The sequence below is a fragment of the Microcaecilia unicolor genome, chromosome 2 (assembly GCF_901765095.1).
Source record: "Microcaecilia unicolor chromosome 2, aMicUni1.1, whole genome shotgun sequence".
In the NCBI taxonomy this organism is placed as follows: domain Eukaryota; kingdom Metazoa; phylum Chordata; class Amphibia; order Gymnophiona; family Siphonopidae; genus Microcaecilia; species Microcaecilia unicolor.
The window spans coordinates 475,902,626-475,916,059 of NC_044032.1; the positions used below are offsets into that span (position 1 = coordinate 475,902,626).

General features: G+C 44.2%; 1 protein-coding gene across 1 annotated transcript; it reads left to right on the top strand.

Annotated features, from left to right (window-relative positions):
• Window positions 1-404: 404 nt before the first annotated feature.
• LOC115462570 (forkhead box protein I1c-like) lies at window positions 405-5,008 on the top strand. Its single transcript, XM_030192563.1, has 2 exons — window positions 405-1,008; window positions 4,455-5,008. Exons 1-2 carry the CDS (start codon window positions 423-425, stop codon window positions 5,006-5,008), a joined length of 1,140 nt encoding a protein of 379 aa, XP_030048423.1. The 5' UTR covers window positions 405-422.
• Window positions 5,009-13,434: the final 8,426 nt, after the last annotated feature.

Consider the following 13,434-nt stretch of genomic DNA (forward strand, 5'->3'; position numbering starts at 1 on the left):
CGTGACCCTAGTAGCGCTCTAGAAATGGTAAGCACATGTATAGTATGCGAATGCCTCTGCCTATATAGTGGGAATGCAAAGATCATTTAAGTATTTTTCATTAAACTGGTTGGCGAGAGAGGATCGATTTTTTTTTTGTCCTTACACCGAACTTTTTGAATCCCCTCTTGCAAAAACGTCTTGACAGTAGCTGCAGACAGATCAGGAAGAGAGTGAAAGAAAAAGACAGATTGCCTCTTGGGGATCCCCTTTTCTGCTGAATGCTCCCTCCCCTCAGTGCTCAGATAGAAAGAGAAAGAAAAGCGAGGCACACCCTGCCCTGGCCCCCGGCTGGGAGGATCAGTGGATTAGGCAGCTATAAAGACAAGACTGCAAACGCTTCTCTGGCACCTGTTGTCAGAAGCACCTGAGGACCTGGGAGTATGAACGCAAGTGACCTGCCAGTCCCTCGACAGACGTCTCCCGCCTCAAGTCCCCATCAGCCTCAGCCCAAAAGTGGCCCGGACATGGCCGTCTACTGTGACAACTTCAGCATGTATCATCAGCAGAACGTGCACTCAGCCCAGAGACCTGCTAACTATGGATTAGGCGACTACGCTCCAGCAGCAAACCCTTACCTGTGGCTCAATGGCCCGGGAGTGAACAGCTCGTCCGCTTACCTGCACGGCAGTAACTCGGCTTCCTTCATGCCACCTTCTTATGGATCTCAGCGTCAGTTTCTGCCTAATTCGTCGGGGTTTGGAGGGACTGATCTGGGTTGGTTGTCTATAGCCAGCCAGGAAGAGCTCCTGAAGCTTGTGAGGCCTCCCTATTCCTATTCTGCCTTGATAGCCATGGCTATTCAAAATGCGCCAGAGAAAAAACTGACCTTGAGTCAGATTTACCAGTATGTGGCTGACAACTTCCCTTTCTACAAGAAAAGCAAAGCCGGCTGGCAGAATTCAATCCGGCACAACCTGTCCCTCAATGACTGTTTCAAGAAAGTGCCCAGAGACGAGGACGATCCAGGTAAGACCTCTTAACAGCAAAGCCTGGCCTGGGAAGCTGTGTTATTCTAGCGGGGGAGGTGGAGGGGAAGCTAAGTGGCTCTTGTAGAACTTTTATGTTAAATTGTCAGGCGCTGCGTAACCCTAGTAGCGCTTTAGAAATGTTAAGTAGTAGTAGTAGTTTTAATGGGTCATACTGCAGATATTGAAGGTTTAATAAGCTCAGGTTTGACGCTTGGGAGAAGTGTCAGTTTTTAAAATTCGCACTAGTTCAAACTGATTTTATGTATATGTTTATAGTGCATCTGATATACGCCTACATTTTTCCAGGAAAATATTGTAAGAAATCACAAGTCCATGTTAAAATGGAGTTGTCCAGTTTTTGACAAGAAAGTTAAGCTTAAACTTTAACTGTTGGTTTTCTTGTGCGGACACTCCTAATATTTTTTCCACTTTCTAATACTGCTAAATACTGAAGGCAAGTCTGAAACTCCTGATCCCAATTCAGAAATAACAAGGTTTTTGGAGATGGGATGGGGAAGAGATAGCAGATAGAAGAGTGCTACAGAAAGTGATTTCAGTTATAATTTGTACTTTTTATGGAAACATACTCTCAAGAATTTGTAAGGTATTTTTCACTCTTAATAAAACAATATGCAATATGCCCTCTGATTATTTTCAAGTTCACTATTTAAAAAAAAAAAGCATATTAGATTGAAAATATGGTATGAGAGGTGGTTATATTTTATTTTGAAATACTTATATTTGTTTTATTAAACTTTTCCAGTGTAAAGCACTTTTGGATCAGTGCACCAGAGGTTAATATAATTGCATCATATTTGCTTGAGGTTAAGGAATATTTCAGTAGAATGGCTTGGAGGAAGTACCTTGGGTGTAAGAAGTTAAGGTGTTAGGGGTTATTATAGAAAAAGATGGAGTGGTGGAAAGTAGGTATTTAATATTACCAAAGCGACATTCAGGAAGGTGAAATTGGTAAAGCAGTCACTGCCTTTTTCAGACATGCAAGCTTTACAAATTATTATTATATATGCTGTTTTGATAAGTTTGCGTGATCATTGAAATATAGTTTTTTTACAGATGCCAGGGAAACTGCTTAATATCTGCATAAAAATACAAAATATGGCAACTAGATTTGTGTGGGGGGAAAGTAAACGGGAAAGTGCTTATCCTATTGTTACAGAACTTCATTGGTTGTCTGTTATGAAATGAAGTTTATTTAATTTGATGGTTTCCACATTCAATTTGCTCTATTTCTAGCCAACCATCTATTTATATACAAGAGATTCATCAATACGAACCCTCTCCTTTACTCAGATCAAAACTTACTAGAAATGCCAAGTTTGGATATTTGCCCTAGAGTGAAGCGGAGAAATACAGCTTTTAGGGGCCCTTTTACAAAGTGGTGGTAGAACTACCAGGGCTACCGCAGGAGCCTGGTGGAATTTCCCACTCCCCCCCCCCCCCCCCCCCCACTGTGCACCATTTGCAATGCAACAAAAAATGTTATATTTTTGTAGCGCCAAGGCTTACCCAGTGGCAGGGGCGTACCTATGTGGGGCCATGGGGGCCTGGGCCCCTGTAGATTTGGCCCTGGACTCCCCTGTTGACGACCCTCTCAACCCCCCCTCACGCTGCCAACCCACCGTCGCTGTCGCCTACCTTTGCTGGTGGGGGACCCAACCCCCACCAGCCGAGTTCCTCTTCTTCCTTCGTTCTGTTTCTGAGTCTGACGTCCTGCATGAACATGCAGGACATCAGACTCAGAAACAGAACGAAGGAAGAAGAGGACCTCGGCTGGGTGGGGTTGGGGTCCCCCGCCAGCAAAGGTAGGCGATGGTGGGTTGACAGCGGGTTGGCGGCGGGACGGGGGTCGAGAGGGTCGTTGGCATGGAGGGAGTCAAAGTTGGTGGTGGCGGTGGCGGGGGGGTCGGCAATGACAGGGGGGGTCGGTGGCACTGGGGGGGGGGCTAAAATGTGCCCCCTCCTGCCGATGTCTGGCTACGCCCTTGCCCAGTGGTAATCGCTGCCGGTTACCGCTGGGTTAGTGAGGGAGCCCTTACCGTCACCTAAATGGGTGGTAGAAAGGTCTCCCTCTAGAAATGGCTATGTGCTGATCTCTCTGATTAGCCCAGGGCCATTTCTGCTTTATAGCTGAAAACAATCTTTTACCTGTTGTGGTAAATGGGGGCCTCAGCGCGCAGCAAATCCAAGTGCCAATGTCACCGCAGGCCCCCTTTTACCGCAGCTTAGGGCCCTTAAAGCCTTGGGCCCTAGTTATTGGATACTGCAACACTAACTTCCTTTAGGAAGAGCTGAATACATTTCTTTTTAAGCATATAGGGTTGCGTTGTATTAATACTGTAGTTTGTGCTATTTCTGGCTGTATCTTTTCCCTGTTTCCAATTTTTATTGTTTCTTTTTTTTTGTTTGTTTGTTTAAGATGTAAACCACTTTGAATGGACTGGTCCACAACAGTGGTATAAAACCTGATGAAGATGTGATGATAAATGATAAGCGCTACTTAAAGTCAATGTTAATAATGCACAATTTAAGGGGGTGGAGAAGAGAGAACAGAGAGAAGGGTGCCACAGAAAGTGACTTCAGTTATAATTTGTACTTTTTATGGAAATACTAGTAAAAAAAGGCCCGTTTCTGAAAGAAATGAAACGGGTGCTAGCAAGGTTGTCCTCTAATGGCAATTATGTTTTTAAGGGAACTGTTAGGAGACAGTATGTGTGAGAGAGTGAATGAGTATGCGTCAAAGAGTGAGTATGTGTGAGAGAGAAAGAGTGTGTGTCAGAGAGAGAGAGAGAGTGATAGAGAGACAGTGTGTGATTGATTGAGAGAGATACAGAATGTGTGTGTGTGTCTGTCTGTGTGAGTGAATGAGTGAGTGAGAGAGTGAAGTGTGTGTCCCATGTGCACCAATTATGCTCTCTCCCCTGCATTCATGCTATTAAGAAGTTGTAAGATGTTTTTCACTCTTAATAAAATGTTATGCAATATGATTATTTTCAGGCTCACTATTTACAAAAAGCTTAATCGTTTGAAAATGTGGTGTGAGATGTGACTATACTTTATTTTGTAATACATATTTTTTGTTTTATTAAAGTATTTTAGTGTAAAGCACTATTGCAGGAGAGCTCAAATCCTGTCCTGGATGTCCACAACCCAGCTTGGTTTTCAGGATTTCCCCAATGAATATGTATGAGATCTATTTGCATGCAATAGAAGCAGTGAATGCAAATAGATTTCATACACATTCAGTGGCTAATATAATTTAATTGTATTATTGATAAGCACTATGTAAAAGTAATGTGAATAATGCAGAATTTATTTATTTGTTGCACTCTCAGAATCTGTGCAGAATGAGGTGGGTTTGTCAGAGCTGTTATAGTAAAGTAACCCTATTTGTAACAAGTCGTTATCTGCTATTTTTCCCTCCAGGGAAGGGCAATTACTGGACTTTGGATCCAAATTGTGAGAAAATGTTTGACAATGGTAACTTCCGCAGGAAAAGAAAGCGCAGATCAGAGTCCAACCCCACTGGGGCTCTAGGAAGCAAAGCCGAGGAGGGTCGACCTATCGCTGGAGGAAAAGCTGCAGACAGCCCATCCATGGTGGTCCCATCCTCCCCAGAGCTGGAGGCTCCAGCAGAAGATCGGAAGAGTATATCCTCTCCGGGTATCTCCTCCACCCCCTGCCTTAATAACTTCTTCAGCAACATGACATCCCTAGGCCAGGGCTCGGTGAATCGACAGATGTCTTTGGGGCTAATGAACGAACTTACCCAGAGAAACATCTCTGGACTCAACACATTCTCCAGCTCTGTCCATGCAGAATCCGCCTCAGAGCTAGGGGACAGCAGTCTGCACTTCAACAGAGCCTCATATTACAATTCCTATCCTGGAGCAAACCAGAGCAGCCAATACAACACTCATTTCTACAACAGCTTCAGCGTGAACAGTCTCATATACCCCCGGGAGGGTACTGAGGTCTAAGATCAGAGGAAATTCAAACAGAAGAAGAAAGAAGCCTGCCTGTTAGGTTTTGTTTTTAAAATGACTGACTTGTGCTGCATTTCACTTGAAGTTCATTTTGATCTTCCAAAATAAACTGCCTGTTTATATGGGTGCAAAATGCAAATGACCAAACTGATCTTACCAAAGGTTGGATTTTTTTTTCACTGATGCAGTTCAAGATAAAATGGAAGTATGATATAAGCTGCTAGGCAGCTGCCTATACTGTAAGCTCTTCACAACTGGCCCACAGTTCTTGGTGTCTGTCAAGCAGCCTACTAGTTCTATTCACTCCTGAGATATATGCACATAACCTGCAGATAATCAATAAAGATTTACAGGCTAAGGGGCCTTTTATCAAAGCCACTGAAAGATCTGAGCTTATTGCATAATAATGCTGGAGTTTACCCTGCACTAAGCCCATATTTAATGTGGCAATGTTTTGAGGCATTTTCCATTTCTTCTTTTCCAGGTAATGCACTAATGTTTTACATTAGCACATGTTAACTGGAAAATTAATGGAGGAGCACTGAATGCCTCCTGTTTGGGTTGGGGTGGGTGCTAAGTGCTCTGTGTTAACTCCACATTAGCCAGTTAGTAAGTGCTAACTGTGGAGTGGAGGAGTAGTTAGTGCAGCAAGCTTTGATTTTGGGGACCTGGGTTCAATTCCCACTGCAGCTCCTTGTGATTCTGGGCAAGTCACTTAACCCTCCGTTGCCCCAGGTACAAATAAGTACCTGTATGTAATATATAAACCACTTTGAATGTAGTTGCAAAAACCACAGAAAGGCAGTATATCAAGTCCCATTCCCCTTAATCACAAAGCACTAGCCCACATGGAAATGCCCCCCACCAAAAATATAGGTAATGCATGGTTTAGCATGCACTGACAGGCAAAGTACCTTGCAGGAAGCCTTTTAGTGTGCACTAACTACTCATCAGAGTTTAACACCCTTTAGTAAAAAAAAGGGATAGCTAAAGTCTTAGATTTATCATGAATAAATTTTTCTTTAATTATTATTTTTTTAATAAAACAAAAAGCAGAGGACTGAGCTAATGTTACTTGTGATCACCTTTTGGTGAATATCTGTTTACAGCCTGTTGTGTTAGAGGAAAATGAAGCTATTTTTCTATGACCTGTCTTCTACCATGTAAAAAGCCTGAGGCCTGTGATGACCTGATTGAGGTCATTAAATCTAATAAACACATTGCACCAATGTAAACCAAAGCTATAAGATCTGCCTTCCATCTTTAGCCAGAGATCCTTAGATATTTTTATACATATTTGTATGTAACTATTGCTCTGTAAAATATTTTTCCAGTGCGTTTTATATTCTGTAAATTGTGTACTTCAAGTTTTACTTATTTATAATGAATTTCAACCTTATGATTAATTTCTATTTTATATTTGAAAATAGTAAAAAATGAAAAAAAGTAGTTTTTTTTAAACAAAAATAAATATTCAGAATTTCTGAGTGTCAGGAGTCTGTGTGTGTTTTTTCTATAGCTAAAACAGGTTGTACTAACAGATTGGTGGTAAGAATCAAAAAGACTTCTTCCGAGGTATGTCCTGTAGGCTATGCTGGTTGTCTATAGATCTGTCTTAATTACACGCTTAACTGTTAAAGTTTATCCTTTGTTATGTTCAGTTGACAACCAGACTCCTGATTGCTTGAAACAAGATGTTACTCCTCCTAGAAATGTCCAGTGTTGGAGGCTTCTTTGTCTATTAGGTCTGTTCTTGTTGGTGGATCTTGTAGCTATTTGAATCTGTTCTATATAACTGCTAGTTCTCTTTTCAATAATTTTCATTGTGTAGACATTACTTGATAGCCTCCATCAGACAAGCAAGTTGTCTTTCTCCTCTACCACTAGCTTGTGCTGAGTGCTTTAGAAGAGCCTTCCTGAGGAGGGCTGGTGCCAGGGGGTGCACAGGGCAATTGCCCTGGGCTTCATGCTATAGGGGCTCCCAAGCCTGCATGAAACTGAAGAAGATGCAGTCTGCTGGTGGGCTTTGGGGTCCCCTCCTAAGTCTCTGCCCTGGGCCCCAGTATGTTTCATACCAGCCCTGTTCCTGAAGGTGAGCCCCATGTTTCCTCCCTTGACATATTTAAATCCATCTTAATATACACCTTGGTAAGGCGTGATCCTCCATATCTCACCTACAGGCTGTTTCCTCATACAAATAACTAAGTCCCCCACTAAGCTTTGTCTGTCTATCTGTATTATATTGTACGCTTCAAGAAGCAGGGATATCTATAGTGTGTCTGGAAAATGCTGCCTGCAGCTAGTAGGACTACACAAATATTAATAGTCTTAACAATTTCCCATGATTAAATGACCTGAACACCTACATTTACACAGCTGGCAGGAGTAGGAGAGGTCCCGGAAAATGTTGAAGTCTGGGGCGGGCCACTGCTTTCAGTCATGTGGATGGGCACTAATGTCACAGATGACATCATGCACAAATGCCCAATTAGAGACAGAGCAGGCTAGAAAGATCGAAGAAGGCCCTGGAATGATTTTGGTGCACCAGAACTGGAGAAAATTAAAGTAAGCCAATGTTACCAGCATGGTACTTTGGGACACAAGTTTGGCACGATCTGCACAGGAGCACAATCACACATGGGTGGACATGCCCAATTATGGCCCAAAGGTATGCTGGGAGGCAAGAGGGGCAAGGTGGACCTGAAAACAGTGCAAATTTTTGCACCTACACATTTTAATGAGGGAGACCAGCACAGAGACTAGTTCCTTAATCAAAGTTTAAAATAAATACAGTATTTTGAGGTCTGAGGATGTTTTAAAGGGCCAGTAAAGGTGCCCAGATGTTGCTGAAGTGAACCGAGTGGGTGCTGAAATATAAAAAAGCTACCTGAGCATGCCTTTGTCAAATAATGTATGGAGACAAATACCAACATGCCAAGTTACATGTGTTAGGTGTATGGCATGTTCATTTGGGCCCTATCTCCGCTCACATGCCTAAATGCATTTTTCACATGCATTTGCTCTTCTCCCCACCCCACCTCCGTGATCTGGCATCTCTCTCTCTCTCTCTCTCTCTCTCTTTCTCTTTCGATCTCTCTCTGCTTTTATTCTCTCCATCCTGTTTTCCTGGCATTTCTCACTTTCCAACCCCCCTTCCAGACTGCACCACAAACCTTGCCTATTTGCCTGGCAGCACTGAAAAAACTCCTTCTGACTGGTACAGGCTTTCTTCCCACTACCACAGCCTGCCTCCTCTGCCACAACTTCCTGTTTCTGGTGGGCAGTCCACGGCAGAGGGAAATAGGCCTGTGCTAGTTGGAAAAAGTGTCTTCAAGGCTGCCAGGCAGACAGGCAAGATTCACAGTGTAATGGGGGGGGGGGGGGGGGGGGGGGTTGAAGAGTGAAAGGTGTGCAGGGCTTGCAGAAAGTGGGTGGGGGAGGGGAGGAAGGAAGAGATGTCCAGAGTAGGAAGCAGAGCAATGTTGGACCCCCTCCTCGGGAAGAGTGCAGAAGCCAGGGAGGGAGGGATGAGAGAAGGATGCTTGTGGGACCCTGAAAGGGGGGGGGGGGGGGGGAAGAAGTAGAAGAGAAGCCAGGATTGTGGGGAAGGAGGAACAGAGAAAGATGCTGACCTGCGGGGAGGGGGGGAGGGGAAGGACACACAACAGGAGGGAGGGAAGATGAAAGCCTGGCCCTTCTCCCAAGCCTTTAATACATAGTGTGACTGACTATACACCACTCTACCTGGAGTCTGGACTACCTTGCTACACACACTGTAACTTAGGCCAGCTCCATATATCTTGTTTAACTGTACAAAGAACTTGCCTTGAGTTTAGCCACCCATCTATTTATCCCAACTGACTCTGTACTACCTATCTTGTCCCCATCTATATATCTGCTCTTGGCCCCTTGGCTGCACGGTAAGCTGTATTATAGAAAATTATTAGCATCATATGCATGTTATTTGAATGTTTTAATTGTGTGCCTATTAAATGTTTTATTAGTTTTATGCTGACATTGCATTATGTCTGTGTTATTTGAATTTCAGTGCTTTTAAATATGTATATTTTTGATACTGTTTCATGGTAATCCTATTATTAGGTTTTAATTTGCTGCTCTCAAGTTTATCTCATTTATTGCATTTATGCTTATATGTGGTCATTTTTACTATTGTTATGCTGTTAACAAAATTGTAAGTTTTATGTTAAACTGTACCTGTTGTACAGCACCTTGAGTGAACGTCTTCATAAAGGTGGTTAATAAATCCCTATAAATGAACATAGCAGGAGGATAAGGCAGAGACACAGAGAGGAGATAATGGACAGGACAGATAGGGATGCAGAAGGAAGATGAATGATGGAAATGGAGAGAGAAAACATGCTTGTCTTGTCCGCAAGGAAGGTGAGCCCTTAGGTCCCGTAAGGCCCCGAAGGACCTCAAAGGACAGCCGTGCAACCCCAAGTCTTCACCCGCGGCAACCGCCGTTCACCAAGGGTTGAGCCCCCAGCTGCAGGCGGTCAACGGGACTTCAGGAGCCGCGGGGTTGACGAACTGACCCGGACTGGGACCAGGAGAGAAGAGGGCAGATGGAAAATGGAGACGTCCAATAACAGGCAGCAGTTCAGGGCAGGCAGCTAACAGCGTAGTCAGAATCAGGCAAGAGGTCAAGGCAGGCAGCTAGCAGCGTAATCAGAATCAGGCAAGAGGTCAAGGCAGGCGGCTAGCAGGGAAAACCAGGAACAGTCCAAAAGTCAAAACCAGAAGCACTAGGAAACCAACGGAGTACAGGAACAAACGGAGACTTGCCTCGGGAACAAAACCTGAAGCAATGTCCTAACTCGGTCCCGTTCCTTAAATACTGTTCAGCATTAGCCACCCAGCCCCCGTAGGCATAGCCGGCCAATTAGAACCTGGTTATCAACAGAACCCTTCTGATTGGCTCTGTCCGACCTCCCAGGTGGGACTACCGTACTGGCCTCCCGATCTAACTCCTCTGAGGCGGAGCTTCGGGTTTCCGCGCCCGAGAGTGAAGGAGACGCCGGCCATCGTGCCTTGGCGCCATTTCCCCTACTGGCGCAAACACAGCCCCCATAGCCGGCGATCGAGAGACCGGCAGCCGCGATCGCCGGCTTCCGGCCTCGGCCCCGGACTGGGCGGCCATCACCTCGGCGTGGCCCGGCTCCACGCCGTGGCCTCAAGAAAGTCGGCCTTCGTTGTGGCGGACGCCATCTCCTGCTTCCCGTGGAGGAGCAGCCGGAGGGAGCGACGGATGTGACAATGCTCTGGCAAGAGAGTTATAGAAAGACCACATAAAGCAGAAACTAGACAACAGAAGCAGAAAAAATAATTTAATTAATTAATTTATTTGTTACATTTGTATCCCGAAGTTCCTATATGTTGCTCAATGTGGCTTACATAGTATCGTAAAGGCGTTCACCAATTCCGGTATGAACAAATACAGTAATGTTGTGGTAGAATAAGGTTCGTGTGTACAGACACATTAGGGAATCGTAGAGAGGAAGAGAATCGTAGAGAGGAAGAGTTATTATATGTCCGTTATATGACCTTCATAAGGAGAGTATTGTGGCTCCCTATAGATGAAATACTTCAAGACCTGTACATATCCATTTGGTCAACTCCTAATTCAGTTAGACCAACTAAATGAAATTCAGATAATATATGTTTTCTATTTATTGATTAGAATATGTCAGTTTATAAAATGTACATATGCTAGAACTGGTTTAAGATGTGGCTGGGGCACCAAGAGAAACCTCACTCGGCTTTAAATCTCCAGCATAGCAGTGGTAAATCCACAACACCAAAAGAGGCTCTTCAAGTCCACAGAAAATGACAAGGAACAGAAACCAGAGCATATTCGGAGTCCAGAGAAACCTTTATTGAAATAGACCTGACATTTATTTATTTATTTGTTACATTTGTATCCCACATTTTCCCACCTTTTGCAGGCTCAATGTGGCTTACATATAACCGTTAACGGGGTTAGCCAATTAAGGTTTGAACAAATAAGTAGTATGAATGAATACAAAGTGATATTGTGGTATAATGAGGTATATGTATGGTAGGAAACAGTTGGGGGGAGCTTAGAGAGGGACAGGGGGAAGAAGAGTCAGGTAATGTCCGTTGCAGTCTTTGGTTATGTTGTGTCACAAGTGACCGGTGTTTTTATGTTGGGTCAGTGGGGTATGCTCTTCTGAACAGGTCTGTCTTTAGTGCTTTCCAAAAATTTTGGTGGTCAAGCATAGTTTTTACTGCTTTTGGCAGTGCGTTCCATAGTTGTGCGCTTAGGTAGGAAAAGCTGGTTGCATAGGTGGATTTGTATTTGAGTCCTTTGCTGCTTGGGTAGTGGAGGTTTAGATATGATCGTTTGAAAATAGGTCACACATTTAGGAACTCATGGGTTTGACATCACTATCCAATGGACAATAACTGGAAATATTTAAGGGAAGGAAGGGTGGCCTTGCATCTCTATCAGAGCTCTCCAACTGAGGGGACAATCAATTCTATAACTGGGTGCCATTGATGCTCCAAGGATGTGTGATAGGACCTTATTTTATAATGGAACTTGGGTGCCTGGGTTCCATTATAGAACACTGGCATAACCTGACATTGATCCACATAACATTAAGGTGCTTGCACTTCTACCAGCCAAGGGATCCTTTTACTAAGCCGTGCTGAAAAGTGGTCGGCAGTAGTTTTAATGCATGGTTTTCCCACGTGCTGCAGCCACATTTTAGCATGGCTCTAAAATGGCCGAATTTTAATTTTTTCCATTAATGGCCACAAGCTAATTTCCAAATTAGCGCATGGTCATTACTGCCTGATCCCTTACTCTCTCCTATTTAGAAGGCGGTAAGAGCTCATGCGTTACTCGTGCAATTGTCGGGCAGCATGTGGCAATGTACCTGTGCTGCCTGATTACCACTGGGACCACCTACTCCCTCCCCCCCCCCCCCACTAAAAAAAAAAATATTTTTTAGCACTGGAAATGGCATGTGGCAAACCCCAACCACCACAGGCACCTAGGCACACCCAGCAGTAGTGATGTTTTGCCATGTGCTACCCATGCAGTACCCCTACCGCACCTTGCTAAATGGTCCCCTAAATGTGGCTGGGATGTGTGTAACATACACTTTGCTGTGTGTAAGTGGGAGACACGCTTATGCTCTGCCCTGTTCTAAAACAAGGTTTTGTTTTCTTCAAAATCTTTTCCAGCCATCTCCATTCACTTCAGTCTCACTCATAAACTCTGTGGTCCCCTTGTAAGTTGTAACCTCAGACTGATGGGTTCTTTAAATGGTCCAAACCCTCCAATTGGAAAGAACCTCACCAAATTGTCCACCAACAGCATCAAAGTTATGCTTCCAGCACCAGGAACTACTGGTAAAGGAACTCTCATTCATTTCACAGGCCAAAGCGATTCAACCCATTTCACAAGGGCAAAAAAGGGAAAAGGATTTTATTCCAAGTACTTTATGGTCACAAACAAGATGGGCAGATTCCATCCCATCCTAGAGCTAAAGGCCCCAAACAAGTATCTGTCAAAGCAGAAGTTTAGGATGTCTATACCCACATGCATCCCAGCCACAGGAAATATTTGAGATTTTGAGTAAGGAACTACCACTAACAGTGTTACATTCTGCCATTTGGCCTCACGTCAACTCCCAGGGTCTTCAACAAGTGTCTAGCAGTAGTCGCAGCATCACTACACAGACTGGGAGTGCCTAGATGATTGGCTGGTCAAGAGTGCTTCTAAGGAAGGGGTGCAAAAATCCATACATAGAACTATTTGGATGCTGCAGCTACTAGAGTTTGTTATCAAATACCCCGTCCCACCTAGAACCAGTTCAACAATTGGAGTTCATTGGAACCCTGCTAGACACAGCTTGAGCCAAGGCTTTTCTTCCACATCAGTGCATAGAGGCTTTGATCTCTACAGCACTGCAGGTCTGCCAGAGCCAGCAGGTATCAGCCTCTACTATACATGTGTCACCCAATGCACATCTCCATTTCAGGCCAGTCTAGTGGATCTTAGCTTCTTAATGGTCCCAGGCCAGTGGGAACCTAGCAAATGTCATTACGGTCACTCTTTCTCTCAAGTACTCTCTGTCTTGGTGAATGGTTTGTAGCAATTTTGCCAGGGGACTACCATCCCAAATTCTCCTGCCTCATGAGACACTGACAACAGATGCATCCAACCTAGGTTGGGGAGTTCATGTAGATGGGCTCACACTCAAAGTCAGTAATCTGCTCAGGAAGGACAACACCAGATCAACTTCCTGGAGTGGTGGGCCATATGGAACACTCTAAAGGCTTTCAGAGTTCAGCTTCAGTACCATATTGTGATCATTCAAACACATTCCAATGTATTATGTCAACAAGTAGGGAAGCATGGGATCATA

Excerpts from the sequence above, each read along its gene's own strand:
- LOC115462570 (XM_030192563.1), top strand. The coding sequence starts at position 423 with ATGAACGCAAGTGACCTGCCAGTCCCTCGACAGACGTCTCCCGCCTCA. Across the intron at positions 1,009-4,454 it reads CAGAGACGAGGACGATCCAG|GGAAGGGCAATTACTGGACT; the intron begins GTAAGACCTCTT and ends TTTTCCCTCCAG.